This window comes from Arachis ipaensis, chromosome B3 (assembly GCF_059453495.1).
Source record: "Arachis ipaensis isolate K30076 ecotype BB chromosome B3, ASM5945349v1, whole genome shotgun sequence".
In the NCBI taxonomy this organism is placed as follows: Eukaryota; Viridiplantae; Streptophyta; class Magnoliopsida; order Fabales; family Fabaceae; genus Arachis; species Arachis ipaensis.
In genome coordinates this window covers 14,083,218-14,101,263 of record NC_142438.1, presented here as the reverse complement: position 1 = coordinate 14,101,263, position 18,046 = coordinate 14,083,218, and the positions used below count along the sequence as shown (strand labels likewise).

General features: G+C 30.5%; 2 protein-coding genes across 4 annotated transcripts; one reads left to right on the top strand and one right to left on the bottom strand.

Moving 5' to 3' along the window:
• Positions 1 to 275: 275 nt before the first annotated feature.
• On the top strand, positions 276 to 5,569 carry LOC107629711 (P-loop containing nucleoside triphosphate hydrolases superfamily protein). Of its 3 annotated transcripts, none has more exons than XM_021118224.2 (16): positions 276 to 722; positions 884 to 967; positions 1,141 to 1,214; positions 1,298 to 1,331; positions 1,827 to 1,901; positions 2,177 to 2,291; positions 2,426 to 2,463; positions 2,667 to 2,764; positions 2,835 to 2,890; positions 3,078 to 3,351; positions 3,492 to 3,616; positions 3,846 to 3,902; positions 4,075 to 4,140; positions 4,365 to 4,439; positions 4,873 to 4,958; positions 5,245 to 5,569. In XM_021118224.2, the coding sequence occupies exons 3-15, from the start codon at positions 1,211 to 1,213 to the stop codon at positions 4,933 to 4,935; spliced, it is 1,080 nt and encodes a 359-aa protein (XP_020973883.1). In that variant the 5' UTR covers positions 276 to 722; positions 884 to 967; positions 1,141 to 1,210; the 3' UTR covers positions 4,936 to 4,958; positions 5,245 to 5,569. The 3 variants fall into 3 exon arrangements, with proteins under 3 accessions (XP_020973883.1, XP_016188064.2, XP_020973880.2); XM_016332578.3 differs by having other exon boundaries at positions 348 to 722; positions 1,843 to 1,901; positions 3,504 to 3,616; XM_021118221.2 differs by having other exon boundaries at positions 365 to 722; positions 1,843 to 1,901.
• A 912-nt stretch (positions 5,570 to 6,481) lies between these two features.
• LOC107634194 (NAD(P)-linked oxidoreductase superfamily protein) lies at positions 6,482 to 8,549 on the bottom strand. Its single transcript, XM_016337766.3, has 5 exons — positions 8,430 to 8,549; positions 8,005 to 8,180; positions 7,477 to 7,720; positions 6,829 to 7,008; positions 6,482 to 6,709 (listed from the first exon to the last, which is right to left on the bottom strand). Exons 1-5 carry the CDS (start codon positions 8,547 to 8,549, stop codon positions 6,482 to 6,484), a joined length of 948 nt encoding a protein of 315 aa, XP_016193252.1.
• Positions 8,550 to 18,046: the final 9,497 nt, after the last annotated feature.

Here is an 18,046-nt window from a genome sequence, read left to right as displayed (position 1 = left end):
AATCCCTACAATTTCTTTATTTAATAGAACCTCCCAGGTCCTTAAAGGAGGACCATATTATGCTCTCCCCATCGTAGAACTAGCCATGATTTTGATGTCCCAACTGGATCATCTTAGTTTTATTTTATTTTTTATTTTTTGGGGGTAAAAAAACATGATCATAATAACAAAATCATTCAATAGTAAAATGAAAAGTTGATCTCAGTTAACATGAAAATTTGGAGCAAAACAAAAGATAAATAAATAAATTGCGCCAGCAAAAAAGAAAGAATAATGACGGAGATTTAATTTGTAGTTTTAATTTAATTTTTGTATTTCATAATGATCGATGTTTATAAATATTCCGAGGACTAAATAAATAAATAAATATTTTACAACTGAAAAAGGAATCTTTTTGTTCCCCTGAAAAGAAAGATTAAGAAAGAAAGGGTTACCTGAAAATCTAGTTTGGATGTAAATCTAGAAGCAGCGTTTTAGAATTCAGAGGCATTGAGAAAAAGCGCGAACGAAGAAGAAGAAGATAAGAGGCATTTCAATTTTCAACAGTTACTGTTACAGTTACAGTTACAGAAGCCAATCAATAATCATAATCGATGAGGAAGGAGAAAGAACCCATGCCTTCGAGCCCCGCCAGCGGCGAAGAAAGCGACGAAAAGCAAAGCTTCTCCTCCAAAAACAAATTCTCTTCCCGCAATGCTTCTTCCAAGTACGATTTCGTTAAGGTCCGTTTCGAAACCTCAATTTCAATATAGATATCGAAACTTTTCTTCATTGCATGAATGCACATAATCAATCATTTTGGAATCTATTTTCTGTTCAGTTTCAATTGGTTTATTTGCTTCAATAGTGCGAATATCGATTCCCTTGTGTTTTTTGCCTATAGGTGAAGGTGTGGTTGGGTGATAATGCGGATCACTACTATGTTCTGTCCAGATTTTTGCTCAGTAGGATGCTAACTGTAACCAAGGTATGAAAATCCACTCTTCAATTGTTCATTCTGCTTATGAGTTACTTTAGATGGATAGGACTGAGATTGGATTGTGTTGAAAAGTGTTGTGCTTGCCCTTATAGACTGGATTTAATGCTGCAATGTGGATTCAATTTGGTTAGTATCATTTGTGATTTGCTTGTTGGTTGCAGATTCCGAATCATGTAGCTATTAAAATTGCTCTTGAATTGAAGAAGCTGCTCATTGACAATAGCCTTCTTGATGTGTATGTTATTCGGCTTCTCTTCCATTTCTAGTTTCCTGCTGAGTTCTAGTATAGCTGGTTAAAATTTTCTTTCCATTCTGCAGCTCTCAGTCCGATTTGGAGGTCAACTTATTCAAGGTATGCCAAATCTATGGTTTCATTTCTCCATCCTGTACATCCCGTATTTCTTGACTTGTAATGTATTTCCTTTTACTGTTTGAACTCATGGCCAAAATTAAAATTTTATGGGAAAGTATTACTCCAGGAGCAAAATCTTATACATATATTCACAGAGTCACAGTCATATGTCATGCATGCCTGTTGGATATTTTTATTTCAAGTTGTATTACGTACCGTAAATTAGTGCATAAAGATAATATGGTTGATTGATTCTTTGGATAGGTCTTTTTGGATTTAAGTACATTATTGTAATGTCAATATTAATTATTATTATTATTACTAGATGGTTTTAAATTAATAATATAATTACATGGGACCTAAGTTTATTTACTACATGTCTCTTAATAGTAGGAAGTCAAATTCCATTATATTTAGGATAAAGTTATCATAGCTGGATGTCCTTGGCTTTTCCAAATGATGGTAGTAATTTAATCAATAGAAATTTTCTAACAGAGATCTGGTTGTGCAGCTAATGGAGAGGCGGGGATATGGAGAAGAGTACATTAATCGTTATAAGATGATGACAAGGTTAGTATGCAATCTTTCTGTTGGAGATAACTTTTGTTTCTACATGTATCTGTGTTAATATCATAGCTTCTTTTGATTGTTTGTTGATTCCTACTATGTGCTGAATGTACATCATATCTGTTTCATCGTATGTGTGTGTGTGTGTGGAAGAAAATTTACTTGATAATGCTTTTAAAAGATATGTAAAAAAAAAAAAAAAAAAGAAGACTCTTGAGGGTGATATTTTATAGTTCTAGTAATAATGAAGCATATTTCTGCTTTTATCTTCCTTTAAGGTTTCATCATCAAAGAGTTCCACTGGTAATCCTTGTTTGTGGAACTGCTTGTGTTGGGAAGTCTACTATTGCCACCCAGCTTGCGCAGAGGTTAAATCTACCAAATGTGTTGCAGGTAGCAATCGTGTCTATAACCCTGAATCTTCCTGTCATATAAAATAAGGACAGTTTTAGGCTTTCAATTGATGGTAGCTGACTGGAATTATATACAACTGATTTTGACATTCCTTTTGTTGTTGACTCTAATAGACAGATATGGTTTACGAATTGTTGCGCACATCAACAGAGTATGTCCTGAATTTCTTTGTTTCATTCTTAAGCTGACTAGTATTTAGCTTTGATTTTAAGTTCCTATTAGTCAAACCTAGTATTTGTTCATAATGGTATCATAAGAGACCTGGCTAAGAGTAATCAAGTTAACATCAAAGAGGACCTAAACCCTATAAATTTGTATATCTTATCTGAATGATTATTTTCTTATGTTTGACAGTGCACCATTGGCGTCAACTCCTGTATGGACGCGAGACTTTAATTCATCGGAGGAGTTAATAACTGAATTTTGCAGAGAATGCAGAGTTGTTCGCAAAGGTTTTCTCAGTTCTTTGTAGCTTGAGATCTCATACATTTTTTAAATTCTCATCTTTCAAACTTATTTTAGGTTTGGCTGGTGATTTGAAAAAGGCAATGAAGGATGGAAAGCCAATTATAATTGAGGTATGTATGGATATGTATTTTGGGGATGTTTCCCTGTATATGCTGTATTAGACAATTGAAGCTTTTATACTGGTCAATGTATATTTTATTGATATACAGCTTTTCAAGTTTACTGTGAAGTAATAAATGTTTCTCCTATGGACTTGTTGTGAGCTCATTTTCTTTGTTTTTATTTTGATGATGAAAGGGAATTCATTTGGACCCTAGCATTTATTTAGTAGACGATGAGAAATCACCTGCTGCTATACAAGCTGAAAATAAAGGGATGAATTCAACATCTGCGGCACCAGACGATAGTGCTACAGTTCAAACGGAAAATACTAATGAAGGTAGTCATGATGAGAATCATGGTGGTTCCAGGACTCTGAGTTCAACTGAAGGAATATCTATGGACCAAGTTGATGCAGTATCAAATAATGTCGCATCCATTAATCTAGCTGGAAGCACATCTGGGCATGAAGGTTGGTCTTTATTATTTGCAATACTTTGAAGCTGTTTAGTTCCTCTTGGAGTCACATGCACTGAGGAAGTTATAATATTTGCATGAGTAGGTATTGTGTTTCACTTGAATACTAAAGTGGCAAATTATATGTCTACCAAGTTTCTCATGCAGGTGCTGCTTCTCTCAAAGAAATAGAGGCAGACAAAAAAATTGTTACTAAAAAGTCAGGTCCTAAGCCAATAATTGTGCCTATTGTTCTGAAGATGGCTGAATTTGATCATAAGGTTTGTCTCATTGTCCATAACTTTTATGAAAGTAACAATTATCCTCATAATTGGTTATTTTCTTAGTTTGTAGTATGTATAACTTTGAGATTTTTTAGTCAAAGAGTTGACCTGCATGTATTTCTATGTTCCAGTCACGCATGGTGGGAAGGTATTTTCATCATATTCCATTGTTTCGTCGTATAAATCGCATGAAATAATGTAGTGAGACTTCTTACCATATTTTCAGGCATTACTTGAGGAGTGGATCTGCTCTCGCACGTTTACCGAGAAATGCCCTGACAAGGTACTCTAACTTTTGAAAGAACTCAGATATATACACTTGGCACTCTTGAGGCGAAGGTGGTTAACCAACCACATTTTTCCTTGGAAAAAAAACCATAAGAGCAACCTACATCTGTTCAATTGCATTTTTATCTATCAGAGCTGGTTTCTGAATTTTGTTGTTCAATTTACAGGATAAAGATAAGCTTATAGCAAATTTGAAAACCATACAAGATTACCTGTGCTCTTTCACCTCACAAGTATGTCTAATACTTTACATTTTTTGCGATGTTATTTATTTTATTGATTTCCATGGCCATTGCAGTTTCTATGATCTATATATAGCAAATTGCTCCAATTCATTAACTAGTGAATATGAAGTTGATAGGAAAGCAGATTCACTGGTTGCAGTATATAAAACTTTTAACCGTCTAAGTTTATTTATTATATGCTATGAATGCTTGTAAGATGTTTTCTGTTTCAGGGGTTGACTGTGGTGAATGTATCAGCAACAACATTTCCTCAAACATTGGATTGGCTCCATAATCACCTTCTTCAGGTATATAATTTGATCGTAAATATTTGCTTGCATATTTTTGTGTTTATCAATTCTGATCAATGCTTGATGAAAGAAGGTTTACAAGTGATGCAGAGAGAGGAATATATGACATCTTTGTTAATCCAAATGTTAAAGAAAGAGCAGAATGAAACAATGAAAACAATCAGACATTTTTTTTTTTCTGGAAAAAATGTATCATAGTTATTTTTTGAAAATGATAGCAAGGAAAGATCGAAAACTGGCCTGAATTTCACTGCTCTTATTCTACTGAAAATATGCTGCATTTTATCTTTGCTTAGTAAATTTTGTCTCTCTTCGACATTGCACAAGTTAGTCGCTGATATTTCAAAAGTTTCTGAAAGCATTTCCTTGACATCATAAATTACTCGTTTTCCTTTTCATCAGTAAGGTCTTATAATTTGATGTCTTCCAGTGCATTGAGCAAGGTACTTCATTAGGATCAAATGAACATGTTGCGCAAGCTGGTGCAGAATAGTTGTAATTATCCAATTCTGACAGGTATGATATTAAATATTAACTTCCTTTAAGCATTATATATATTTTTTTATCTAAAAATTTACAAATGTACTTTGAAAGTCAATGGCCAACAAGTTAATGGTTCATGTTTTTAGTTAGCCATGTGCTTTCAACACACTCTGTTGACTTCTTCATCACAAGGTTATTGAAGGGTATTCTCCTATGATTCCCCCCCCCCCCCCCCCTCCCCCCCCCAAAAAAAAAAGAAAAAAAATTAAACATGTTGGAAAAAGTATATTTCCGTTTATCAATTATTATCTTTGTGCAGCGATGGTTTGCATGTTTAACTTGAGGTTGTAAGTGGATCCCTGAATCTGTCCAAATGCTATCTTCTCAAATGATTGGTGGCTGCGTTTTCGCAACGTATGAAAAGGATATCCCAATCATGATATCATCATGGCTTGGAAAGAGAAGGCAATACAATAGGCCTTCATAGAAGCAGTAATTGTTACATCCATGTTTATTGTTTTCTCAACATTTGATGCTGAGAGCAATTGCACAGTTATTGTATCATGATATATCATGTTGAAGCAATCTCTTATTATTGAAAGAATACAATAAAGTTCAGTATAACCGTTCCACTGATTGAAAAATCTCGTCTTTTTCTTACTGCTCTAGGATTTGTATCTTCATTGCCCCTGAGGAGATCCTTGAACAATAACATACCTCTAAATATTATGTATTAGTTCACCAGAGGCTAACTAGAAATGTTTGGTTCAATCAATTGGAATAAAACTTCCCTTTCAAGAAAGTGTGCATGATCTTAAAAGAGAATTTTCGTTGTAAAAATCTTGTACTCAGTGGTTTTGGATTATTCTTTTCCACCAAGTTGGCGATTGCACATCATAATACATGATCTGGTAGTTAACATTAATCTTTGAGAAATTTTGACTGTAATTATCGGAAGATAACGACGATGTTATGTAGATACAAAAAACAGTTACTTTATTTAGATATGTATTTAGTGTAAATAAAAAAAATGATTATACTATTGTATAGATTTGATTATTTTGATAGTTGATTATTTTATTAAAAAATATGTATATATAAATATACACAGACACGCGAGATTAATTTTTTGTATTTATAGAATATTTTTGGAAAACTAAAAAGAGAAATGTTAATTGTTCTTTGTAGTTGGGTTTCTAAGGTTGTTTTTAGTATTGGTTATTTTTTCGTGGGTTTTGCAGCGTGAATTTGGTTGTAATAGTAATACTTAAGTGATTGCTTGTTAGTTCTAAATTATTCCTTCTGTCTTTTATTGCTTCAGTTTATCTTTAAAAAGAAAATGATTGAAAATGTTTCTGTTTCAAGTTTCAGTTTGAGTATTATTCAATAATCGGACTTGCAGAAACTCTGAAGGATATTGATAGTTGTTGAGGAAGAAAAAGAAATACAACTATTGAACAATAACACAAGTTAAATATACACAGAATAAATGTACTTGTAAAAATAAAACTAATTGTTGTACAAGGGAAAAAAAAAAAAAAAAAAAAAAAACACTTTCAAATTTCATCATCCCAAAGGTCTCCAATTGTTTTGTAGGGACTTGTGGTTTCATTAACAAGAAATTCCCCTCTCATAATCTTGATTTGCTCCAATTTCTGAATCTCCAATATGTCTTCCTCACTCAATTTCAGATCAAATGATGCCATGTTTTCCTTCATTCTTTCTTCATTGAAGCTCTTCACAATCACACTTGACCCCCTTGACAGTCCCCATTGCAATGCAACCTTGATCATAATGAAGACATATACATTCAATTATTTCAGGTAATAATAATAATTGAACATCATGAATATAAAAATATATTTTTTAAAACAAAGTTTGGATTTTTATTATTTTATTTCACCTGTGCAGGAGTTGCCTTGTGTTTGAAGGCAATTGATTGGATGATGGGATTATGAACAACAGCAGTGGACCCCCATGCATTCCCTGGCCCACCCAGTGGTGAATAGGCACTTACATGGATCTTGTGGTCCCCACATGTCTCTCTCAGCTTCTCTTGCCTCCACATCGGATGCATTTCCACCTAAATTCCAACACAACTTTAATTAATTTATAAAAATATTTATTATACTTATTGTATTTAATTTTGATACATTGTCTTGACAATGTAAAGTAGTTTTACACGTGTATTCAACTACGTTATATTAGCAAAAATAACTACTTTTTATATTGACGCAATCATTCAAAAAAATAAATATATTTGCACCATTGTGTAAATGTTTTACACTGTCAGTGCACTAAAATTAAACTCATACTTAATAAAATTATTACCTCATAAAAAATCTATAAATAATTTAAGATATTTGATGCGAATATTTATTTGAAAAATAATTTTTTTTGTATACCTTTTATTTTTAGTATTAAAAATGATTGATAAGAAGTACAAGAAGATAAAAATATTTGTCTTTTATACGGTAAAATAAAAATATACAAAGAAAATGTGTAGAAAAGTAATGCAAATATTGGTTTATTTATTTACATATAGATGTACCTGATTAACAGCTGGAGGTGTGGAAGCAAAATCTAAGAGCCAATGAATCTTCTTGGAAGAGAAATTGCTAACCCCAATGGATCTGCAGAGCCCCATTTGAAGGCATTTCTCCATCCCTGCCCATGTGACTTCAAAGTCCAAGTTTTCAAAGTCATCTTCATTAGGCACTGGATAGTTTACCCATGGCTTCAACTTTATAGGCCAATGCACCAGGTACATGTCCAGATATTCCATTCCCAAGTTCCTATACAATTAATTCCAACACCATTCTTCACAATTACTTAACTAATTAAGATGATTCTGTCACATATTTTCTTTCATATGGGGATTGACATGTACTAATTCCAATATTGTTTTTTGCTTTGGTAATGATAACACCACATGCACTTTAACATTATTTGCTATTATTGATTTTCCATTGCTTTAGAAAAGAAAAGAGAAAAAAAAAGGGGTAAGATATTTTCTTTTAATTTTTTTCACTTTCAATATTTTTTCTTTTTAAGGGATGTTCATGATTATTGTGCTTACTGTAGAGTTCTTTTCAATGCAGAAACAGGATCATGGTGATCACTCCCCCATAGTTTTGATGTCAAGAAAATATCCTCTCTTTCTACAACTCCATCAAACATTGCATCATTCAATGCCTTTCCCACTGCTGGCTCAGAACCATATATCTTTGCTGTATCAAAATGCCTATAACCAATCTGCACAAAACATAAACATTAAGACACTGTATTTGCTCAGCTACATAAATTAAACGACATTCATCCACTATCAAAATAATAAGAATTTAATTTTGATGTATTATTAGTGTAAAGTAATTTTATACGTACATCTAATTACATAATACTATAGAAATAATTTATTGACCACGTAAATAGTCATCTAAAAGAACAGATATGATTGCATGACCGTGTAAAGCGTATAATAATAATAAGCATGAATGTTGGTACCTGAAGAGCATTGTGGATGGCAAGTTCAGTTATGTTCCTATCATTTGGGAAAGAATAAGTGCCAAGTCCAATAAGAGGCATTGTAATGCCACAGTTCAAACGCACATGATTCTTCCTCATTTTGTCTCTCTTTATTTTCTTTTCCTTCCTTTTTTTTTTGTCTCTGTGTTTGTGGGTCTATTGCTAGCTTTTTTCGCACACTGCTAAATGTGTGTCTAATATTGGGTATATATAGATATTCTACAAGTCAAGTCAAAACATATATTAACTTTAAGGTTGTTTAGAGGTTAGACTTAAATTAAATTATTATTAGTTTTTTTTTTCTATATGTCAGCTCATATATATAGATTAATAATGATGATCATGCCTGAATAATTATAATATATAGTAGACGTGGAAGAGTGTTAAAATCAATTATTGAAGGAATGCAAATCAAAGGATCGGATCTTCCCTGTCTCTTGGGATTTTATTTATTTGCCCCAATCCATCATCCAAAAGCAAATAGTTTTCGGCCATCAATTCCTTAGAACAAGTCAATGCCACACTATATTTCTTATTTTCTTTTGTTATAAAATTATCGGTATCTAGATCTTATTACATATGCTAATACGTTTCGAAAAATAAATGAGTACAACCTTTTTTGAAAATTAATTTACTATTAAAGATAAAAATAAAAAAATAAAAAATAAATATTTTAAATTTTAAATTTTAAATTCTAAATTTGAACTATTAATATAAAATATAATAAATAAAAATAAAAATTATTTAATTAACAGAAAATATAACATTATTTTTTTAATAATATAAAATATTTAAGGTTGAGTCAGATCTTATTACTAAGAATTTAACTAATAATAATTTAGTCGATTATAATTATTTAAAATTTGAAACGACAAAAGTGTTTTATTGAATTTTTTTTATCTTCAATACTTTAATTAAGAGATTTAGTTATATTATATATATATATATATATATATATGGACCAAATCAATACTATTTTTTACGACAACATTTTTGTTTAATTAAAAAAAAAATATATAAAAATATTAAACTAAGAATAAAGTTCTACATCCAAGTCATAATTCTAACTAAGTTAAAAAATTTTTTTCTTCTTCTTCTTTAATGCTGCGTTTTCTTCTTCTTTTTCTTTTTCGTTATCTTTCTCTTTCGTTATCGTCATCACCAACAACACCAACTTTTACTAACATCTTTATTGGTTCTGATTTTCTCTAGTTCTATCATTAAATAATTTTGGTTTATTTCTTAGTTTATTTGAGGTTCATTTAGATCCAAAATGAATTTGATGTGTTTTTGTTAATAATTGAGTCTTTTTGACTGTTTGTTCAAATCTGAACTAATTTCGGTTCATTTATATGTTAATTGAGCTTCACTTGATGCTGCTGATAAGTATTGACCAAATTTTTTATTCCTTAAGTAATTTCGATTTATTTCTTAATTTGATTGAGGTTCATTTGGATCCAAAAATGAATCGATGTGTTTTTATTGATAATTGAGTCTTTTTAACTGCTTGTTTAAGTCTGAACTAATTTCGGTTAATTTGTGAATTAATTGAGGTTCACTTGATACTGCTGATAAGTATTGACCAAATTTTTTATTCCTTAAGTAATTTTGGTTAATTTCTTAGTTTAATTGAAGTTCATTTGGATCCAGAAATGAATTCGATGTGTTTTTGTTGATAATTGAGTTTTTTTTCCTACTTGTTCAAATCTGAACTAATTTCGGTTCATTTATGTGTTAATTGAGGTTCACTTGATGCTGCAGATAAATATTGACCAAATTTTTTATTGTTTAAGTAATTTCGGTTCATTTCTTAGTTTAATTGAGGTTTATTTGGATCCAGAAATGAATTTGATGTATTTTTGTTGATGATTGAGTCTTTTTTACTGCTTGTTCAAATTTGAACTAATTTCGGTTCATTTGTGTGTTAATTGATATTCACTTTATGCTACTGATAAGTATTGACCAAATTTTTTAGCAAAGAAGAATGAAATTATTCATTATCACTTTATTCAATTGTATTAGATTCCATTCATTTTGTTTTGAAAGTCATCCCAACTTTTAGGACAAATTGTTCATCGACAATACACCTGGACTGCAAATGAATCAAAATATTATTATAACAACACTATTGTGTAATAACAAATAAACCGAAATTTGTGCATTCTATAAACTCAGAAACTCTTGTAATTTCGGTGCATTTCTGAGTTAATTGTATCGCAATCACTATGTAATTTTTTGGTACATTTGGTCTCGTTCTGCACAATTCAAAACTCTTCTTCCTCCTCCTCCTCCTCCTCCTCTTCTGCTTCGTCTTCTTTTTCTTTTTAATTTTTTTTCTTCTTTTTTTTTATTTGATATTTTTTATCTTTTTTTTTATTTTATTCCTCTCAAAAAATTAACATAAAAAAAAGGAAGAGAAAAAAAAATAAAAACAAAACGCAGTAACATCACCAATAGAAAAAAGAAAAGAAAGCGTACGAAAAATAAACATAAAGTAAAGCAGAATTTTATTTGTGTTAATGAAACACATATATATACACTACGTACAATAAAAATAATTTTTGTTAAATTTAAACTAACTTAATTAAACTTAATCGCAAAAAATACTTGAATATATATCGGCTCTCAATAAACTATACTAACGTGTGCATTTTCAATGTTAAAGTCGGTCAGTGAGCTGGCACTTTCAAACATTTATCATTTCGAATGGCCAAAGTCTTCGATATATATCTTTTGGTGAAATTAAACCATTTATAATTCCATTTTCAAGCTTGTGGCCTGTGGATGCATGAAACTGAACTTTAATTTCTTCAATAGTTTTTTGTGGCCAACTAATCAATAAGTTTAAAGGAATTAAAACTAGTTTTTGACATGCAAATTTGTCAAAACTTGGAATTTTTATATTCACCTAATTAATAAAGTAATAATCAGCATTAATTAATAGAGAATACAAAACATGCAAGAATACGTAATATATATATTTCTCTAGAGTTTTGTAGTTAAATATTTTATTTCATATATTTATATATCCCTTGCAAGTTGACTTTATATAATGATTTATATATGTTTCTCTGTTGCTGAGCACTATTTTCTCAAATTCTTCATTCTCAACACATGCATGCTTAAATGAAAGACATGCAATGCAATGACACTTAGTCAAATTATGAAGTAGTCAAGTAAAGATTATAGATGAATCCAACAATGCAATGCACTTGTCCACAGTTCATGAACTGTACTTGACTCATTACTTTGCTTTCTATGAATTAATAAGATATATTTTTAGTTTTATCCTTTTAAATAATTTTTTTAAACCAATATTCAAAAATTTATAGTTAATAATCATAGATGGAATATAATTTCCTATACTAATTAAAAAAACATATATGGAATTTCTAAGTTTGTTTCATTTTATTTAGATTGCACTGAAATGCATTTTCATTATCATGTTTAGTATTATGAATTTAGACTTTATTCATTTTATTGCTTTAACTCATATCACTTACAAAATTGATTTAGCATTAAAAATATAGTAAAAGAGTATATTTTCATTTCGGGTGGGTCAAATATTATGGACTTGGTTTTTCGATCAACGGCTTGTGAGATTTCAATTAGTATATATTCTTTGAAATAGAGATAATCTTACACCAATAATAATGAAGAAAATACAGTTGAAAGATAGGCAATCAAAATGAAACAATATTGTTAGATTATTGGATATAAACCCTTGACATAGAGGTGGTAAAACGGATCAAATTTGTCAGATTAGTCCAATAAATTTGTAAAAAACACGAATTAAGTTAGAATTTAGAATCGTCAAACTCGTACTGCCAAATATTATCACTTATATAATTTTTAAACATATTTTTTTCATTTTTTATTCTTTTTTATTAATTTTATTTATTTTATTTTACACTTTCATATATATATATATATATATATATATATATATATATATATATATTCAGGTTATGTAAATTATTTTTTAAAATGAAAAAAATATATATTTATATTAATGAATATTATTTTAAATAATTTTATTGAAGTTAAAAATTAAAAAAATAATAATAAAAATTGTAAAATAATTTGATTAATTTTAATTAATTTTATTAACTTAAAAAACACGTTAACCGAGTTAGTCTACTGGTTTACTAATCCACCATAAAAACAGAACAAACTAACATTTTAAATCTGTTTTACTTGATAGAACGAGCCTTGATGGAATCGAGTGGAAAGGACAATTCACTTTGTCACCCTGGCTTCACATATATCAACAAAAAAAAAATTTAAGCTTTATTTTTATTCTTGATATGATATTATTAGAGGTTGTAAGTGGTGTATTGATGTCCTTAGGGGTAACACTTTACCTGTAAATATCTAATCAGATCCAATTCGGTCGGATAGGATTGCTAACCTAATTTTCTGCAGATAGAATTGAGTGTAGAGCAAATTTGAATGCGGATTGGGTAGGAGGGTATGAATTGTGGCTCAATCCTATGCAACCAATTCGTACCCTATATGTTATAAAAATATGTTATAGATGGTGTTAAATCAAGGACCTCTCACTTAGTGCAAAATGTCTTTGCCACTGAGTTAAGATCATCAATTTATGATGATGATGCTGCATCTAAAGTCATAGACTAGTGATGTTGTTGTTGTAGCAAATAAGTATTGAACTAGGGATCTTTCACTAGTGCAAAAGGTCTTTATTTATTTTTGTGTTATTAATTTAAACAAATACTTTTATGCCGAATTAAACATTTGATAGTTATGTTGTTTATGGGAAGATTGTATTGTTTGTGTTGAATTTTTAATTTGCCTACTCATTAGATTATATAATAATATTGCATATTTGTAAAACTTGCGGATAGAATCATATATTTGCAGGTTGATCGCGGGTAGAGTTAGGGTTGGGATGTTTTCAACTCGCCGGTAAAATTAGAGTTGGGTCCAAATCCTACCCTATTCATTGCCATCTCTAATCACTACTAGAATTTAGACATTTACTAACACTTTTTATCTAACATTTTTTAAAATGTTAGCTATACTAATAAAATTATACTTTTAGTAACATTTGTAAAATAAATGTTAGAAAATATAATTTTTATTTTAAAAAAAATAAAAAATAAGATACAAACGTTACTAAAAAGATGTTCTCTTCATTTTCCCCCAATTTCACGCGTCTGAATATCGTTCTCACTCCCACTCTCGAAGCTGTGTGCCTGTGTTAAACCACCTCTCTCTCCTCCTCTTCGATCTCTCGCTCCGCCTCTTCGATCTCTCGTTCCGCCTCTTCGATTTCACGGTTTGTGAATCGAAACTACAATCCGGTGTTCTCACTTTCACTCCAGCTTGCGTTGTCTCGCCTCTGGTTCATCCTCTCGTGCCGCCGTCTTCTCGCCTGCACCGCCGTCTTCTCGCCGGTTCCATCGTCTGCTCGTCCCACGGCCTGGTAAGTTCCAGTTCTTTTGTTTAGTTAGTTTTTTGCTCCTTCAATCTTCTTTAATCTTTACCTAATAATTAATTTGATGTATAATTATTAGTTGATTTAAGGTTTTAATTGGTTATTTAGTAGTTAGGTTTTGAACGTTTTCATTTACCGATCTCAAAGCATGTTTATTTGCTTATTAAGTTGTTAAAAATCATACATTATTAGATTTTCATATCCTCTATTTTCTAGTTGCTTTTTCTTATTAAGTTTGGATTCTATGATTCTAATTTCTAATTTTTGTTTTGTTTGATATTGCCAGTTGGAAAAACTCATATATTGATTCCAAATGAAATTATTGTATAGAGTAGTAATTAATTTGATAAAAAATAAGAAGATTTAAAAAAGATTTTATGATAACAATTCTAATTCAAATGAAATTAGACATGTTTGATTCTTTTCTCAATAGAACTTTACCTCTTTCTGTTGCAAATTTGACTGAAGTTCATGAACTTGACGTGTCAAGAAATGACATAACAAGAATCTTAGACTCTCTTTTGTTTCCTGATTCAAGTGATGATCCAAAAAGAGGCCTAATTAGTATTAGAAATTGGGAAGCCTGGTAGATCTTTGGGTTGTTATCATCTACTTAGGACAAGCATAAGCATTATTAAGTTGCATAGTAGAATAAAATATATAGTAGTAAGATTGATTTTGACTAAGGATTAATTTATGCAACTATTTCTAAGATTTTATAAATATTAATTGATCTGTTCATAAGAATTCAGCCTAATATCCGAAGAATAAATTGGCAAAAGTTATTTTTTAGTGTTAAAAAAAGTCAAAACAATAATTAGTCACTAGCATAATAGAAAGTTGATATCTTGACATAACACCAACTATTTTAGATTTTATATGTGTGAGCAAAAACACAGTTGATTCATATAAAAAGTTATAGCTTTTAATATTGAATTAAATATGTCTCTGTGATGGATAAAAGAGCAATTAAAATTAACTGAGAAAACATGCCATGGGGGAACTTGACTTTGGAAAAGGACCACAAAAGAAATTGGCAAGAATGAATGGGAAGTATTATTATTTTTTCCTTTTCATGCTACCTATCTTTTTCTAATGCAATTAGCAACAATCTCACCTGTCTTCTTCTTTAGAATATTTCTTTTTGGAAAGATATAAATTTGTGTTGGGATACAACTTTGCTTTTGGCTTCTCCCGAACATTTTTGTCATATAAGTTATTTTCGTACTATAGAATTGTGAATGCTGTGAAAGTAAGTGGAGTATGAAGCTTATTTCGTTTATTAATTCTTCAATTATAATAATAATAAGTTTTACTTAAGATTTGGTCTGTTAAATTTTTTATTTTTTAAAAATTTGTTTTTAAAATATAAATTTTAAATATTTAAAATAAATTTAATTTTATTCTTCTAATTAATACCTTTTTTGTTCATATGTAACTTTTGTTCATGGATACAAGAGAATAGTTCATTACTTAGATATACGACATTTTCACTTTTAGATCATTTATACCTCAGTTAATAAACTCTTTTTGCCTTGTAATTTGCAATTTAATTTAGGTTGATGCCTATCTACAGCTACACTCATAGATGCCAAGTTAAAAATGGAAGCATTGGCAATTCTGTATCCTATGATCATACACATTTTCTTAGATTTGTGTTTTCTGTAGGTATCCATCATATTGTGGATCAAATATATGGCCCAGCAGTGCACTACCAGAACTCGAAGTGGGTATGGCCTGAATCCTGAATAGATTTTGTATTTATAGTCTTTGTTTTCTGATGCCTAGGTTTATAGGTTGATGTGTTCATATAAATTTTTCTTTCCTGTGATTTTATCTAAATGAATGCATAGATAATTTGAAGAATATGAGTTGTGTACATGCAGCAAGCAACTTATGTATTCTCATTTATTTTTATTTATCTTTTGCAGGTTTTTTTAATGGGTGTGTGGCTCCCTTTAAATATACAGCAGAGGTATCTTCTTTGGATAATTTCTTAATTTCTAAATAGTATTAAGTGGTGCTCATTTTATTTTATTTATCAAATTAAGTGGTTGTTATAATTCATTTGGTTCAAAACAAGGGTATTATGATTTTTCTAACTTGAGAATCTGCTAATTGTGTAAATTCAAAATAATTAAAAAAAATGAGGAGGAACTAAAACTGAAAGCTCTTATTTACTACAGTATTGGTTAATTAGTTCTGGATTCTGTTTAGATTTTTTTTGAATGCTTTCTCTCAATTTCTAGTCTCTAGGTATTCTACATAATTAATAATCTTTATCAATTCTATGATTCTGGTTTATAATAATTTAGGAACCAAGCAAGGCTACAAAGAAATCTAATGTACCTAACAGCAATAGCTGATTCTCAATTCCATAAATTTCAGGTTATTAATTATTATCTATCACAGCGATATCGATTTTCTATATTCTGGTTGGTTTGCATGTGAAATTTTTCCTTTTTATTGGCTCTGTGTACTGAGTATAAATCTCTTGAAACAAAATAATCTTTTGAAAAGGAAGTACTGTGCCAAGTTATCAAACTTTTATTGGATGGTGATTCCAAAATAAATATTTATGGATATGAGGAATTTCTTTTATTTATGATGTTGACAGGAATCAACAATTGGGACAGCATTCTGTTATCATTTTCATGCTCTGAGGTGGAGAGTTGCAGGTGCCTCCTATTTACATAAACATGGGAATTCCGTTAGTTTCTTCTACACTATTTCACTCCTTTTCTAACAGTGAGTTAATTTCCCTTCTTAGTTTTTATTTTTCTTACTCAACTTCCTTGAATACCATCTATTTATCTAACCAATACAATGCCTACCCAAGAATAATTTCCATTTTCCCAATATTTTTTCCTGTGAAAACCACTCTTTCTTGTCCTCAGACTTTGAAGCAATTGCAGAAGTTTTGATTTTGGAAAATGGGTGGATTTTCTTTCCCCAATATGATGTAAATTTCTTGCTGCCCACCATGTATTCGATAAAATGTGCACATGATTGAAAAGTTACAATATTTTCCTATGCACTCCTGACTCCTCTTTAAAGTCAGAGATTAGTCAAATAATATGGAATTCTTAAACTCTAAGCTAACAATATTAAGTATCAGGATGAATAGTCTTCTCTGTGTTCATTACTTTCTAATCATTTAGTGCATGACCATGTTGCTTGTTCTGATGTGGTTTGTTACTTGCATGTGTTTTCACTAGCATGGAGTTTATCAGGACTAGAGCTATCAGCTTTAAATTTGTATTCTCTTGGTCTCAAGGTGTTACATGCTTATAGTTTTTAACTCAGATATTTATGACTTAATTTTGGCATGACTTAATTTTCTGATATGTGTTGACCTACAAATATGTGTAACACCCTACCACACAAAGCTTTACGCTTAAGTCGTAAAACAAAGGTGATGTGGTATTACGACCTCTAAAATAAAATAAGTACATATAATAGCAGAAGAGTTATAATATGCTAGGAGCCTTGAAGGATAGGGAAAATAAAAATCGCGAGATAAAAGCGCAACGCTCAAGGAACGAGTTAACTTGCATGCTAAGAAAACTGTAACTGTCAAACATAAGATAACAGAAGTAGGAATAGAGTGCCAAAGATACAAAATATCAAGCTCCTAACTCAGCCTGCGAAGTCAAGACTGGCCGGAGAATATTTACACATATATATACATACATATCCAAAACCCAAAAGTACATATACACAATCCTGCCTCTCCATAAACCTCTAAGAGGATCAAAAAGAATAAGTCATGCGGAGAGAAAACTAAGTACATATATATACATCATAGCATAACAAAATATCCCAGTAACCACTCCGCTTCAAGAGTCCAGACGCCTAACGAGATGCCTCTCGACCTGCATCTGAAAATTAACAACATAGTATGGAATGAGAACCGGAGGTTCTCAGTATGGTAAAGGTGCCACACACATAATATATAAGGTCCTGGGAATGCCAGAGGCAATCCTAAAACGCCGACACTCAGATTATAGAGCTTAAAGTATTAAACAGAAGCCATAAAAGGTGGTTTCCTAAAAATATTTAATCCTAACTTAACTTAACCTTAAATCTAAGTCCTATACTGCCATTCCTCCATACCTCCAACTCCATCATGCAT